Source organism: Choloepus didactylus, chromosome 6, assembly GCF_015220235.1.
Source record: "Choloepus didactylus isolate mChoDid1 chromosome 6, mChoDid1.pri, whole genome shotgun sequence".
NCBI classification, from domain to species: Eukaryota; Metazoa; Chordata; class Mammalia; order Pilosa; family Megalonychidae; genus Choloepus; species Choloepus didactylus.
In genome coordinates, this window is record NC_051312.1 from 135976950 (window position 1) to 135993580 (window position 16631).

The 16631-nt window shown below is 45.9% G+C and overlaps 1 protein-coding gene across 1 annotated transcript in view; it reads left to right on the forward strand.

Moving 5' to 3' along the window:
* The window catches only part of POU2F3 (POU class 2 homeobox 3), a 71572-nt gene extending 58506 nt beyond the window's left edge, over nucleotides 1-13066 (forward strand). Inside the window, exons 7-13 of the mRNA XM_037839824.1 lie at nucleotides 1299-1481; nucleotides 1908-2049; nucleotides 3459-3595; nucleotides 5140-5301; nucleotides 9489-9555; nucleotides 10690-10822; nucleotides 11812-13066. Coding sequence (XP_037695752.1) covers nucleotides 1299-1481; nucleotides 1908-2049; nucleotides 3459-3595; nucleotides 5140-5301; nucleotides 9489-9555; nucleotides 10690-10822; nucleotides 11812-11851 — 864 coding nt within the window. The 3' untranslated portion in view covers nucleotides 11852-13066. The remainder of the gene's footprint in view (nucleotides 1-1298; nucleotides 1482-1907; nucleotides 2050-3458; nucleotides 3596-5139; nucleotides 5302-9488; nucleotides 9556-10689; nucleotides 10823-11811) is intronic.
* Nucleotides 13067-16631: the final 3565 nt, after the last annotated feature.

Genomic DNA, 16631 nt, shown 5'->3' on the forward strand with positions numbered 1-16631 from the left:
GGCAGTTTAGAAGGTTACTAAGATCATTCTGGGGAGGGTTAATAAGAGTCTGGCTTAGGGTTGTAGCAATAAGCATAGAGAGGAAAGGATGAATGAGGAGATATTTTGAGAAGTTGAATCAATGCAGTTTGGCAACTGATTGGATATAAGGGGGTGGTTGATGGAGGGTCTAGAGGAGAGGTCAATGAGTAGTTGTCAAATGAAGAACAAATGAGTTAATGAATGGGAAGACTCAAAGCAGCCTAAGGCTTTGTCCTGAGTGTCTGGTTTTCTACCATCACCCCCAAACAGGTCCAAACCCATGATGGTTCCAAACCATTTTGTCCTTAAAGACCCTTCACAGGGAGGGGAAGATTCCTTAACTTCCCTTTGGTCCTTTTACCTTCTTCATCATAAAGACACCTTTTTGAATGGTAAACCTGAATATTGTGGAAGACAGAAGGAGTCAAATTAACCCCAGTCTAGGGACAGAGTAAAATTGGAAGGTGAGAAAAAGGTTGATGTGGCTCACAATAGCCACATGGACAGTGATCCCTGGGCTGGACAAAAAGCTTGAGCCCTGGGCCTGGACTCTATTCCGTCTTTGTGGGATGATAGACATTTCCAAGCATTGGATTCATTCCTGACTCCCAATGGGCACAACATGGATTCTAAGTTTAAGGGTGCATTTGTCTTTGAAAATAAAGTAAAGGAAGAATAACTCCTGAACAACAATGAATGAGATCAAGGAGTGTATTAGATGGCTTTGGAATACCTTTGATTAATCAGAAGCAAAAAAACACTCTCGTGAAAGGAAATGGTGATTTCAAAAGAAAGATGGCAGTCATTTAAGCTTGAGATTTTACAGAATTTATATTAGTAAAAGGAGCTTTCAAGTGTCCTATGTTAGCTTCAGTTAAGACCTGTTTTGGAAAAGAATAGGCAAGGTAAACAACCTTTTCCTTGTCCCATGCTGAGATTTGTTTTTGGGATCTTTGTCAACAACCCTGCCACCTCCTTTTATGGTGGGAAACTGAAAGGAGGAAGTTACCTGCTCACAGTCAAACAGTGAGTCATAGAACAGAACCCTGAAAGGCACCTCCCTAGCCTGCACTCCAGCTGTTTGTACCCCAGCTATTCTAGTTATTTGCTAAAGTTTCACAGAAACTCCAATTTCCACTTCTATGCCATTGAAAAATAGGAATCAAATGTACCCAGGGATCTATGACTCTATGTGGGCCAATTCGTGAGCAGTCTTATCAAGTGCCATTTGGTCTGTTGAATATTTGTACATCTTCTTGGTGTGTGCTCCCTGTTAGGCCGTCGGGCGCCCTGGGCTGCCGGGATCCTGTGTAGAGTCCCATCTGGAAGCATCCCCACATCTCCCAGTGCCCAAGCATCTGCCCAGCTCTGGAGGGGCTGATGAGCCCAGCGACCTTGAGGAGCTGGAGAAGTTTGCCAAGACCTTTAAGCAGAGGCGCATCAAGCTGGGCTTCACCCAGGTTTGGTTCTGGGGGAAGAGATGGGAGAAATTGAGTTCAGTGAGTGGGAACTCGGCTTCCCAAGTGCAGGTTTTGAGGGCCACCTGAGGCTCAGTGTATGAGGCAGGCCCGTCGTGTCCTCATGTTTCCTGAGCAAAGGGTATCACTGCATTGGTCAGGAAAGTGAGGACCACGCTGGTGGAGGAGGGTAGAGAAATGAGAGCCAGGCAGGGGGCTAACACACAGGTATGGCCCCCTTGGAGTCTAGGCAGAGAATGAACCAATTCTCCATCTTAGAGGGAAAAGACTCGGAAAGGAGCCGAGGCAATGAGAGTGGGTGCTTGAAGGTTTGGGTTGGGTGTGTGACAAGTGCTTGGATGGTGGTGGATATGGGCAAAGAGGAGGAGCCTATCTCTCATGTTGCCTCCTCTCGCTCCCCACGTGCAGGGAGACGTGGGGCTGGCGATGGGGAAGCTCTATGGCAACGACTTCAGCCAGACAACCATCTCGCGATTTGAGGCCCTCAATCTGAGCTTCAAGAACATGTGCAAGCTCAAGCCTCTGCTGGAGAAGTGGCTCAATGATGCAGGTAGGCCCCAGGGAAGTGAGGGTGGGGGGAGCCCTGGAGGATTCTGTTGTGATGGGGTGGCTGTTTGGGGGTTTGAGGGGGATGGTCACTACATAACATGCCTTTCTCGTCCTCTTGAGTCTGGAACCAACTGAAAAATAAGACGCAGGAGACAAACAAGTGGAGATGAAAATGTCTGCTTTAATACTGATAAAGCCTTTTGGAGACATGGCTGACTTGCTCCCTTTCCATTTCCTACCCCAGACCCACCCAGCCTAGGCATAGGCCAGCTTACCAGATTGCCCAGGTCACTGTCTGAAAGAGGTCTAGGTCAGGGTTTCTGAACTTTGGCACTATCGATATTTTTTGCTAGACACTTCTTTGTTGGGGGGATTGTCCTATGCATTGGAGACTATTTAGTAGCATCCCTGGTCTCTACCCACTAGATACCAAGAGCACCCTCCCAATCTAGACATTTCAAAATATCCCCAGACCTTGCCAAATGTCCCCAGCAGAGGAAGAGGGATGCAAAATTGCCGTGGTTGAGAACCACTGGTCTAAGTGGACGGGGGAGGGAAGGAACAGAGCCAGTTCCCAGGGCTCGGGTCTATTCATCGGATACGTGTGGTCTAGTGGTTACAGTGGAGAAGGAGGAAAGGGTGGAGTGGGCAACCAGGGGTGTTACCCCCGTGGAAGTCCCTCCTTGTGGAAAGTTGGGAGAAGGGCAAGGAAGCCCCCGCCCCTCAAACAGGCTGTCCCTCGGCCAGCTTTTAACAAGGCCCTGAAGTGAGATAAACAGTCCTAGGGTCTTAGAATCTTTGGGAAAAGACCTTTGGACATGTGATCCCCCCTCTAATACCTGAATCCTTAAGGGCGATCCCTGCATACTGATCCTACAGCCTCAGCTCTAACACTAACACTGAAAAGAAGATAGCTTTAACACTAGCGTTCTGCTGCCAGGTGCCAGTGGTTTTAGCTCAAAACACCAGCTCATATTTTACTTGGTATTCACATCCAGGTATATTTTTAAAAAACAAAAGAAAATAAAACAAAAAAACAGCACCGCCACCCTCACCCCACCCCACTCCCCAAAAGAAAGCAGACTCATGGTTGTCAGTGGTAGGAGCTCTGCTTGTGCCCACTCACACCCACACATGCCACTGATGTCTGGGCACCTCTGAACCATGACTGTAAACACTGGAGACACTGCAGTGGGAGCCGTGGAGGACCTTTGCCCAGAACAGCGAGGAGAAGCAGGATTCTTGGTCTGCTCTGAGTCCCCTGCTAGGGTGTGGTGGGGGGCTGGTCCTGAACATGCCCCTGCAGAACCCACGGGGGAGGGTGGTTGGACCTCGTGTCCATCAGGACAGGGCCTGAACTGGCCTCTCGTTCCCTTCTCTGACCTTCCTTGGCCTTCCGCCTACCCACAGAGTCCTCTCCTTCGGACTCCTCAGTCAGCACCCCCAGCTCTTACCCCACCCTCAGCGAGGTATTTGGTAGGAAGAGGAAGAAACGGACCAGCATCGAGACCAACATCCGCCTGACACTGGAGAAGAGATTTCAAGACGTGAGCGACTCCCTTGGGTGGGGGTGGGTGGGTGGGGGCAGACTTGCAGAGGTGGGCAGGCAGGCAGGCAGGTGCACCCTGCTCCCTCGGCCAAAAGGCCAGGCCCGGCACAGGCGGCTGGGAGACGACCAGGAGGCAAAAACCCTCTCCTCCTCCAGGATCCCAGGCCACTGAGGGTGGCCTGATTGAGTGAGAGGCTGCCCCTTATTTCAGGCACCAGAACTTCTTCCCCATGGACCTTTCTTGCCCTGACATCTATTTGGGACCCATTGTCCCTCTCACTAAAGGCTTTAAAGAATGGGTTATAGGGTCCCCGAAGAGGGTGTAACTCTATACAATTGAGTGAGAGAGAACAAAGCCAGGGCATTGCATATAAGCTCTTTATTTTCTATGAGGTAAATTTTGGATTTTTAAAACTATGAAAGTAGTAAGTGCTCATTGCAGACAATTTGAAAAATACAGCAAAGTAGAGAGAAAAAAAATCCACCACCAAATGCTAATTAAATGTGTCTTCCTATTCCCTTCTTCCAGGAATGTTTAAATACTTATAATTGTATTGAATACATACATTAATTTGAACTTGTAGCAAAAGCATGTTCTCAAGCCAGAATATGGGAGCTAATAATACCAGATATGAGCCCAGAGGGGGTTGTGGAGAGAAGAGGGAAAAACAGGTGAGGTCCATACAATTTCTAGCAAGGATCCCTCAGGTAGCATCCTCCAGAGCCTCCATCCTCACCACAGGTCCCTGAGCACCAGCCCATGGCCTGGGCCAACCTGGCAGGCTCTAGGTCTCCAGGACTGCGGCACCCCCAGCCGGGGTCCCAGGGCACCTGGCTGGAGGATGTGATGGATGCATCCTACTGGCAGGCTGACCAAAGCTGGCTTTTCCTTCTGACTAGGTTTCTCAGAGCAGCAAGATTAGAGGAGGATTGGAAGGGGGCTGAGTTCCAAGATTAGGTGGGAGGGACAGAACAAGGGAGCAATGACCTTATGTTCCATACACATATCCTATAATCTTGATGATCCATGTGTTTTAGCTTTATCATTTCCTATTTTGATGTAGGAGGACAGGAAGAAATGACAAGGGAGAAGAATACCAGGTTAGGAGGAAAGGACACAGATGGAAGAGGGGTTCTGGGATTCTGTGTGCCCCACACAACTCGTCAAGGGACCCTATTTTCAGAACTGCTCCAGAAGGATGGGGTGTGGGAAGAAAACCTACATTTATGGACCTTCTGCTCTGGGTCAGGTCCTGTGCTTGGCAGTTTAGACATATTTCCTCATTTAATCCTCACACCAATCCTGCCTGGTTGGCATTATTATTCTAGTTCGTAGATGATGAGGTTGAGGCTCAGAGAGGTTAAGAAAGTTTCCAGAGGACACACAGTAAGTAAGTGAGAAAGCCAGTATTCCATCCTAGTCTGTCAGACTCTAAAGTCTTTAATCTGCCTATTGTTCTACCCTGCTTCCTTGGAACATCTGTGCTCCATCTCCTCCTGGTCCCTTTTCCTGACCACACTCTGGCCCTCCTCTCCTGGTAGAACCCCAAGCCCAGCTCAGAGGAGATCTCCATGATTGCAGAGCAATTGTCCATGGAGAAGGAGGTGGTGAGGGTCTGGTTCTGCAACCGTCGCCAAAAGGAGAAGAGAATCAACTGCCCTGTCACCACACCCATCAAACCACCCGTCTACAATTCCCGGCTGGTGAGTGGCCAGGAACCAAGCCACCTGCCAAGGACCTGGGGTGATGATGCTTGGATGGTAAAGGATCTTCTCCATCCCGGGGGAGGTGGTAGTTGGAGAGTGGAGATGGGAAGGTTCCTTCTCCATCCATGGGGGCAATGATGGTTGAAGGTTAAGGAAGTTATGGTATTTTCCCCAAGTCTAGAACACTCAAGGATGGGTGAAATTTTGCCGCCTTTGGGGTGGGGCACAGCTGTTTCATAAAAACCACACCATTGTTCATTCTTTCACCAAACATTTATTGAGCATCTACTGTGTTGGACTTTGTGCCGAGTGCCTAGGATACAAAGATAAATAATATTTTCTCCCTGCCCTGGAGGACCTCACTGCCTGGCAGAGCAGAAAGACAAACAAATGATAAACATTTTTTCTAGGAGAACTTAGGAGCAGCAGGTAACAGAACCTTGGGAGGTGGTGGTTAGGGAAGACTTCCCCAAGGAGATAATACCTGAGCTGAGTCGAAAAGGACAAGGAAGAGTGAAGAGGCAAATAAGTGGGGAGGTGGAGTCCTTGGTAGGGAAAAGTAGGATGACAATGGTAAGGAACCTGAAGAAGGGAGAACAGATGGCACATTCAATGGACTGTACTTGAAGACATGTGGAGGAATGTTGAAAGATGAGGTTAATTAGATAAGCAGGGGCCAGACTGGGAAGAGACCATGTGCAAAGCTAAGGAACTTGAAGGTTGGGGGACTCATGGGAGGGTTTTAAGCAGGGCATTTGCATGATTGCATCTGCTCTGTGGAATGATCTCTGTGGCTGCAGCATAGAAGATGGTTTTGAGAGGCATCTGCTGTTAGAGAAATAATGAGGGCTGAAGCACAGCCATGTTGTAAGGATGAGGGAGATGGGAGAGATTCAAGAACTAATTAGAAGGTAAAATTATTAGGCGTTGGTGAATGAATTGGAAATTAGGGTGGGGCTGGGGGTGCTGATGAAGAAAGGAGACTCATCTGGATGACTCTCAGTGTCCAGGCTCGGCTGATTGGGTAGACAGTGGTGCCATATATGGAACAAGCAAACACAGAAGGAGGAGCTGCTTTGGGAGTAGGAAAAGGTGATGGCTCAGTTCTTTACATCTTTATGATGTATAGTGACGCCTGAGGGACACTGAAGTGGGAGTGTCCCTGGGAACTTGGAATTACAGGTCTGGAGGTCAAGAGGGAAGGCTGGGATGGAGATATGGATTGGGAAGTCGCAGGCATACAGGTGGTGGTTGAAATACTGGGTGAGGATTAGCTCACCTATGGGATTTGTATAGAGGAGGCAAAGAAGTTCAGGCGTAAATCCTGGGGAACACTAGCATTTGTGGGTTGGGCAAAAGAAGAGGATCAATGGAAGAAACTGAGAAAGAAGAGCCAGAAAGTCAAGAAACAGCAACCCAGTGAGTGATGGATGATGGACAGGGAGGAACCCTGTAGGAATGCTATGGGAGCACAGATAAAAGGCACCCTAATCACAATAGGGTCAAGGAGAGCTGATCCCTAATTGGTTTGAAGGACAAATTCAGAGTTAGCAAAGGGAACAGCATTCCCAGCAGAAGGAATAGACTATGGGAAGGCATGGGATTATAAAACAATATGATGTATTTGGAGAATCATAAGCATGGAAGTCTGGCTGGAGCCAACATTTGGGACTAAGACTTAGAGAGGTTGATTGGCCATGAATACCAAGTTACCCCCAAAGCTTTGAGGAGCCACTGAAAATTTTAAATTGGAGATGATATGATATTCATTCATTCGTGCCTCTTTTTAATATTTCTTGAGCACCCACTGGTACCAAGGATACAGTGAAATACAAGACATGTGATTCCTGCATACAGTCTGGTCGGAAAACAGGCATTGAACAAATGCTATTTGAAGCAGATGAAGGTTTCAGAGAAGATATATGGGTATTTGAGGGACCTAACCTGACCTGTGATGTCAGGAGTTCCAAAGCCCATTTTCTGAGCCATGATATTTAAATTGACAGGAGAGAAATGAGTAGATGCTCATGGGTGAAGGGTCTGAGTTGGGGGTGGGGGGATGAGTACAGGAGGAAGACTCTAGGCATTAGAAACAGTGTGTGCAAAGGTCCTGAGGCAGGCAAGGCTGGGAGGAGAAAGCCCAGTGGGGAATGAGCTGGAACGAGCCATGAAAGACAGAGCGTAAGTGAGGAGGTTGAGGAGTCAGGGCTGGATTGGGTAGGACCTGGTAGGCCATGTTCAGGGAATTGGACCATGCCATAAGAGCTGTCGAATCTTTGGGGCTCTGTTCAGAGCAGATGGGAGATATTGCTTTGGTGCAGTCCCAACCCAGGATGCCAGCGTGGAGAGAGGAGGTAGGGAGAGGGGCCCAGAAGCTGCCTCATTCATTCGACATACATTGCCTGAGCACCAACATGGTTCCTGGAGCTCTAGTGGGTGCTGGGGATATAGCAGCAAAGCACACAGCCATTATCCAGGCCTCGGGAAGCCTACAGTCTAATGGGAGAAAGACATTAGATAAGTCATCACACTAATACTTGTGCAAATTTCATGCAGGAAGGGGTTAGTGTAATACGGGAGCATAATGAGAGCTGACGTGCTCTTTAACTGCTTCCTCCCCTCTCCCTACTTAAACTTTGATCCTTTGCTACCTTACCTAAGACTGAAAGAAAAAATGTTCTATCATCTCCTCTGGTCTCTTATACTTTGGGACTAGTACGTAGTTTCTTCTGCATCTTATATGAAATAATCTCCAAGTAAAATATATTGATGGGCAAGGAAAAATAAAAGGAAAGAAAAAAAAATGGTGCAGAATGCTACCACTTACATAAAAAGGGGGGAAACATATATATGTCTGCTTGCATAGGCATAGACTGTCTCTGGAAGGAAACAGAATAAGTCACAGTGACTAAATACATTATTATTTGTTTGACAATAACAACAAATTTTGGGTGTGGCAGCAGGGACGGGAGGAGGAGAAGAGAGAGGGAGATTGTTGATAACATCGCTTAGCACCCTGCCACCCCTCCCAAACTGCGCCTGCCCCACACCCATCTCCACCCTTCATGGGCCCCCAGCTGGCAAGGAGGCTCACTGTAAAAGGAAAGGTAAATGAAAGAAGCGCAAACCATTGCTGATTAATTAGAAAATGAGTACCTGCTGCATCCTGTTTGGATGAGATGTTCCAAATTTGGGGGGAAGGGATACGGAAGAAGCATATCACATCACAGCTCCTTGAGCAAAACTTCCTTTTAATGTCCTTTGAAAACACGGATCAGAGCGTCCCCTGTCAGCTTGAGGGAAGGGGGAGGGAAATATATGGCTCAAAGGAAGAGTTTAATAACGTCCAGAGATGTACAGCAGTAGACAGCTTCCTTCAGGAAGGAAGGGAACTGACATTTAACAAGCAGGTACTCTTTGCCGGGCCTTGGGCTGGAAGCTTTATGGACGTTATCTCATTAAATCTTAATTAAAAGCAAATATAAGGAGGGAGTACTCCTATTTTACGGATGAAGGAACTGAATTGTTAGTAGGGTTACGTAACTTGTCCAAAGTCACACAGATTCTGAGTGGCGGAGCTGGGTCTCACGTCCAGATTTGTTGGGTCCCAAAGTCCATTCTTTCTATTACATCTTGTTTTAGGTTGTTGTAGGATAATAATACTGATGGGGAGATTCTCAAACTGCATTGGGAAGGTTAAACTACATTTTCTTAGGTCTCTCTCAAATCTCAAATTTGAGAAGGCTGTGAGGTCTCTAGGCAAAAGGAAAAGTTTCAGAGACCAAAGTTCAACTTTCCCAGTTATGTCTGTGGAGTCCATGGTCCATTTATCAATCAGGCTGGGAAAGTTCGAAATAGGCTTGTTAGGGCTGGGCACTCTGCTGCCCTGAGCAAAAGCAGGGTCCTGTTAGGAAGAAACAGGGAGTGGAAAGTAGGCAGGCAGTGAGCAGTCGGGTGAGACGGCCTTCTCCCTGTCAGTGCCTGGACAGAGCCAGGGTGGCGGGGAGGGGAGGGGGCCTGGTGCAGCAGCCCTGAATGGGATGCCACGTGCAGGGGCCTTCCTATGGGAGGGAGGATGGAGTGTGGGTTTGGAGGCCAAGCCCCAGTCTCTGCTAAGTCTGGAGCCCTGCATCCTGGGAGAAGGGAGTGGGAAGGGGCATTTACAGATTTCTGTTGCTTTGCAGGTCTCCCCCTCAGGGTCTCTGGGCCCCCTTTCTGTCCCTCCAGTCCACAGCACCATGCCTGGAACAGGTAAGCTTGAAAATGAGGTTTCTGAATAACACAAAAATTCTTTTTAAAGGACGAGATATTAGAACTATAAGGTGCCTACCTAAGCCAGCATCCCCTAAATGTACATCAAGGGATATTAATACCTGTGCTAGAAAAGAGAGGGTTCCATGATCAAGTAAGTTGGGGAAATGCTGAGTTAAGCAAAGTGTAAACAGTGTTTGTTTTGTTTTAATTACAGCACCTCGCGGCACTCAAGTGAGAAAGGCTGAAGGGAGGCAGGGTTTTCCAAACCAATTTTCTAGCGAACTCTCTTTTTTCAAAGAAGTACTTCTAGCATGTCATAGAACCAGAGAGGGTGAACCTTTTTTCATGGGTGCCTAGGACATCCCAGTGTTTGCATCTTGTTCTGACATAATTATCTGTAGCACCCCCTTCCAGTCTTCAAAATGTCTTTGATTAGATGGTAAATTATATGCCACCCTATCCATGGAACACTGCTTGGGAAACCCCAGCACAGGAATTCAGTTTAATCCAAATCTGCCATTTTATAGGGAAAGAAAATGAGTTTCGGGGAAGTGAAGCAAGTCTCCACAGGCCACAGAGTTGCTGAGTGAATGACTTGGGATGGGACTCAGCTTTGCTCACTCCTTGTCCAGTGCTCTTTCTAGAAGGCCATGTGCTTTTGCTTTGTGCAGAAGGGAAAACTAGAAAAGCTGACGATCTTTAATTGTACTCTCGGGTTCCCTTTTTCTCCCCTAGGCACTTTTCTTTCTTCCCTTCTCTCTTCCTTTTTCCTAGGCTTCTTGTTTCTTTTTCCCCTCCCACCTCTTGGTCTGGGGCTACATGTGCCCAGCCCAGGGTGTGTCCCGGAGTAGGATGATTTTGGCAACCACCCTTCTTGCGTTTGGCAAGTCTTGGACTTGCAGAACCAGATGTGCCACTCTCCAGGGCCTGAGCGTTGTGCTGAGAGCCCCTCGGGGTACAGGCGTCGATGCTGACATGGTAGGAGGTGGGCAGATGGGTGGGGGACAGGGAGAGGGTGAGAGCCCTTTGGGGGATACACCCAGGAATCAAGTGACTGAAGGGCGATGTCACAAGGTCCCAGGGCCCAGCAGAATGATTTTCCCCCTTGTTTTTGCCTCTTTTTGTCCTCAGTAACGTCATCCTGTTCCCCTGGGAACAACAGCAGGCCCTCGTCTCCTGGCTCAGGACTCCATGCCGGCAGCCCCGCTGCATCTCAAAATAACTCAAAATCAGCAGTGAACTCCTCCAGTTTTAACTCTTCAGGGTAAGCGGGAGGGGAGAGTGCAGCGGACGTCCCAGGAGGGCCAAGGGGCAGGTGAGAGGCTGGGTCAGGACCTTGGGAAAGAGAGCTAGCTGGTCATATGGTTGGAAAAGGGGGATTGGGAGGCAAGGAGAGGGCAGAGCAGGGAAACAGTGGCTGAACTTTATCCCCAGGGCGTGGGGGATTTAAAAGAGAAGCTTTAACCAGTGAGCAGTCCTGGTGAGAAGCTGATGTCAACAAAACCAAAATTTCCATCCTCTTTTCAAGGGTGGAAATTTCCAAACTGCTGGCAGAAGGGGTCAGGTCCTTCACTGGGCTTAGGAGTGTCCCACTGCATGCCAGAAACCGGGTTCTCCAGGATGTTCTGAAATGGGCCTAGAGCTTTGGCACACAGGCCACCCCGAACTGCGAGCATGGCTGCCTTAGTGAGAAAGGGATCAGTGCAGCTCTCTGCCTCCCACTCCTGCTTGGGATGCAGCTGGGAAGCAGACGCCTGGGCCTTGGCTCATGAACGGATGAATCTACTATAAAAAGTATTCTCAGAGGCGACGTCTTGAGAGCCTCTGCCCCGATTCAGAACAAAACAGATTTAAAAGTTAGGAGCTTGTCCAGAGAGATGACTCCAATTTGCCCAAACCCAGGTCATCTAGCAACGCAGCCAGCTCATGTTCGCCACTCATTGCAGAGCCCCAAAAGTTGGAGCTACTTAGCCACCCCCACCAAAAGAAGAGAAAATCATAAAATATATATTAGTAGCTTAATCTTTTTTTATTGAGCTGTAATTTCCTTGCTATAGAAGTCATCATTTTAAAGTGTACATTTCAGCAGCTTTTAGTATATTCACAAGGTTGTGCAACCCTCACCACTAATTCCAGAACATTTTCATCACCCTAAAAAGGAGCTCTGTACCTGTTAGCAGCCATTCCCACTCTCATCTTTTCCCCGTCACATTAGTAGTTTTTTTCATTGACTTGTCTCTTTCTTCCTTCCAGATCTTGGTACCGATGGAACCATCCCACCTACCTCCACTGAGACCAAAAAGTTTCTCCCACTCCACCTGGCCCTGGATTCCCCACTGGAAGGAAAGGAGTCTTGCCTTCTACATATGGACAGATTACTTTAAGAAGAGTGGAGGAGAATCCCCACCACCACTGAACCCACCTCTTGCCTTCTTCAGGAGCAAGGGCCTCTGGAGATCCAAACTGTGATTGAACCATGTGCTGATTCTTACTGCTCTTGAAATATATACCCCCCTCCTAGGAGTTTGACATCTTCACCTTCCTTATCTGTGCCCTTATCTTCCAGTTCAAGACATTTTAGACGGCTTCCACTTTGGCAGTGGTCTTTCAGAGAAAGAACTAGTTGGCCATTATTCTCCAACTCATCTGTGGTCTTGTGAGGATAGCCTTTTGCCTAGTGAGTCAAACTACCAGAAGCGAAGATAATGGTTTTGCTTCTGAACTTAGCCACAATCCCTGAACTGATCCCAAAATCTGTGAAGAGATTTGAATCTGATGTTTCCACCAAAGTCACGATGCCTTCTCTGTTCAGCAAAGTTTTCTGACTAAATCTTCATTTCACCCCATTTTCTCTTTAACTCCCCCCTTTTCCTTTTCCTAGAACCAAATCCATTCATTATTGCATTCTCCAAGTTCCCTCCTCTTTCCAGAAGGCAGAGCCACTCTCAGTCCCCTGGGCACATTTCTCTACCCATAGATGCTCTTCTATCCACTAGTATCTGCCCCAGAATTCAGAAGTGCTTGTTCTTTCTCTCTGTCTCTGTGTTTCTCCTTCACTCATCTCTCCCTTCTTCTGGCTGCAGAAGGAAGAACACAAAAGCAAACACACAATAGTGATGCTGGCAAAATACCTGTATATAGCCCTTTCCTATTTTTGCCTTATGTTCTTCTCTCTTTAATGTGGAATTTTTTCAGCAACATGTTTAACTCAGGTGTGAATTTTGAAGGCATTTCTGTAATATTTTATCCCTTCAAAAAAAAAAGAAAAAGAAAGGAAAAAATACCAAAGGGTGAACTGCTGTGCTATCTTCCACAGAATTCCCATGTGGGATGGGAATCTTTGTTGATACTTTGGGAATGTTCTCTAGAGTCTCCTTCTTTGTGGGCCAGTGTGTAGACATGTAACATGAGGCCATTCCAGAAATGGTAACTTTTTTTTAAAAAGGCTGCATATTCAGGAAAATGTTGAGATTCAAAGGAATCTCTCTGCTCCTAAGTAAATGTGTATAGTGATGATATAAACTATTGATAAGAAGATGCTGAGATTATTGTTCTGTGTCTTTCTGCTGCAGTGGAATGTGAGTGCATATAATGAAATGGGATGGGGATAATGTTTCAAATTGGGGCATTCATTGAATACTCCCCAAACTGATGTTATGATGGTATATGTTAATACAGGGCTCTGAAGAGTACAGAGTTTTTACTCTTTTTGACAGAACTACCCTGGGGGCAGAGTAGGTAAGTGAGCATTTTCCTCATTTTGTAAATGGAAGAATGGTGAATATATGGTAAGGGCATCAGAGATTTAAGAGGCAAAGTCTGAGGCTAACAGCTCATATCTCAGACTTCCGGAAGGTCTGTTATTCACTATTCACAATGGAAAGCAATAGTAGAAAAGATATTTAAGGCAAAGGATAACTTAATAATCATATTATTTGGTTTTGGAAGGCACTGCAACTTTTAGCAAGTGGGATTGAGGGGCAGGGAAGCTATCCTTGTGTTTTTTCTTAATCTACTTTCCTGTGGAAAAGGGTGGCCCTTCAAAAATGTAATGGCGGATGGGAGAAAGCTAAACTTAGCATTAAACATGTGTTGCAAATAATAATATCCAAGTGGAAAAGCATTGATAATCAAGAGTTAACTGTTCCTTATATTTGAATGGGGCTTATGGTATGATTTCTATTTCATGTCATTAAGTCGGAGAAGGCCCATTGGTAGCAGTTACTTTCTCAAGAAAAGAAAAGATCTAGTTAAAAGGGTCTAAGAATATAGGCAACAGACAGTGAGGGGAGCCTTCAGCAGTAATGTTAAGTGTATAAGGGACAACTCCACCACCCTGAGTACAGTGGGCACACATACACAAGCATGGTGGGTGCCTCCTTGTATAGTCATGGAGGCCAGAGCTGACCCTTCCTGCAACCATCCTGGCGACCTTGACATCTTAGCCTAAGCGAGTGCTTAAAGTTGATCCCCTGCATTGTCCCAGACTCGGCTTTTCATTTGCTCCTCCACTGTTTTTATCTCTAAAGGAAATAAACAGAATTGTAGCCTCATTGATCAGCCTCAGTAGCTCCCATTGCCCAATGACTTGGAAAACTGCTGAGCAGAGTCAAACCTGAAAGGGTGCACAGACTCACCTTTCTTGTCTGGTTGATGCCGGAAAACCCATCATTTCAGGGATGTTTAACCAAAGCTTGGTTGGCTTCTTCAGCATCTGATTAGATGCACGAGAACAGAAAGGCGGCAACCAGGAGAAAGAAAGGAGGGAATGATTGTTGCTGCTGCTTTTCAAATTTTATTTCAAGACTGTTGGGCCCACCTGGTCTTCCAAGACTGAGGACTTTGGGTCTGATTCAGAGAATCTGCCTGGAGGCTTCAGGTTTTTGGGCTCAGTGCCCTCCTCTATGTGCATTCTGCCTGCTCTTGTTATCTTGCTTACTATCTTTGGTGATTCTTCTGCAACCCCACCTCACCCCCTGAATGTAGTGACCTCCTTACAGTCAAGGCTGTTTCTTTCCCTCTGTATCTCCATGCCTAACATTGGGACTAGCACATAATAGGCAAGTCAGATTTTTAAAAATTGAATTGCTTTTGTTTTTCCTAAATACAATCTAATGCCCTTGACTTTAGTAAGAACTGTGTATATAAGAGAGTGCAGTGCACACCAGTGTGAGATTCTAGTGCAGTGGAGGCAGCATATCTTCGTTAAGAGCAGAACCTCCTCAAACCTCCTCAGCCATATCACCCAGAAACCCACTTTGCCTCTGACTAATCATGTCACCTTGGCCAATTTCCTTGGTTGCCCTGTGCCTCAGTTTCTTACTTGTAAAATGGGGATAACCACAGTATCCACCCCATAGAGTTGTTGTAAGGATTAAATGAGTTCAGATATGTAAAGTGCTTAGAAGAATGTCTGATACATAATATGTGCAATATAAGTGTTATCTATTATGATTATTATGGCCATTGTTATTAAAGTAAATTAGTGGAGAGCTTTCTGTCCCCTATTGTTCCTAATAGTCCAGAACTTTTCTGGGGGATGCCACTGTTGACACAGATTTGATTTAGTGGAACAAGGACTGTGGCCAAAGATATATAAATTAAATATAATTTAGATTCTAGGTAATGAAGCTCAAACGTGGAATCCCACTCACTGTGGGATAAGACTCAATAAAGTTCCCCCTTGGAAGATCTGACACCCTTCCATATCTCTTCAGCTTTAAGACCCTGAAGCCTTTAACATTCTGTTCTTCCATAGAGAATGGTGACAAGAAGAAAAGTCCCAGATTCAGATACTAGAAGGAAAAAACAAAAATATCAGTAAAAATAATGGGGAAAAAGTTTGAGATTTGTATAGTATTCATTTGGTGAAATGGCTCTTTCCCTTTTTTTCTTCAGGTTTTCATTACTTCTTATCTGGGCTATTTCAACACACTTGTAATAGGTTATCTCCAATTCATCTTATACCGACTTTAACTGAGTCTCTCTAAAGCAAGGTTCTCAACTTTGGTTGCACACTGGAATCACCTGGGGAGGTGACAAAAAGATTGATACCTGGGTCCCATGCAGAGATTCTGGTTTACTCTGTCTGGAGTGTGGCCTGGGTATTGGGATTATTAAAAAAGCTCCTCAATGATTCTATTATGCTATCGAGGTTGAGAACCACTGTCCAAATGTGCACAGCAATCCCTGGGGATCCTGTTAAAATGCAAATTCTGATTCAATAGGCCTGGGTTTGGGACCTGAGATTCTGTTTCTAACAAACTCCCCAGTGATACAGATTTTGCTGCTCCGTGGAGGACCACACCGAGTAGAGGAGTGAGGGCTCAGAGAGCATGATAATAAGATTCCCTTGCTCAAAAATCATGGGCTCTGTGTTACCTACATAATAAAATGCCTCGGCCTGGCATTTAAGGTCTTCTGACAGCAGTGGTTCTCAAATGTGTCTTATCATCTGAATGACCTGGACAGGTTTTTTCGTTTGTTTTTGTTTTTAGTCAAAATTTTTTATTGTCAAATATATCATATATACATAGACGTGATCACTTTCCAAGTGCAATTTAACAAGTAGAGAGCAAATTTCAAGGAATATTATAGGTTATAGTTCCACAGTTTCAGTTATTTCCTTATTGTGAAATACAACATGTATACAAAAAGGTATAGCTTTCAAATTACAATTTAACAAGTAGCTATAGAACAAATTTCAAAGGTTGCTATGTGTTACAGTTCCACCATTTCAATTCTTTCCTTCTAACTATTCTAATACCCTAGGAACTAAGGAAAAGAAAATTATGTAAAGATTCAGTATTTATAATCCATTGTTAAATTCCATCTTGTCTGTTGCTACCCCTTCCTCTAGTTTAATCACTTTCCCAATCTTCAAGGATGTTGAGGCAGTGACCACCCTAACCTATATGTTGCAAAGAGGTGTCAACTTTATGAGCAAAGGGGACACACCTAGTTGATGTTCTTGAAGAGGTTATTGCCTCTGGGTTTTGGGACTTAGCTGGCATAGTAGGACTCTAAAGGATTTAAGTTTCTGAAGAATAAACTTAGTGAGTGAAATTTTTATA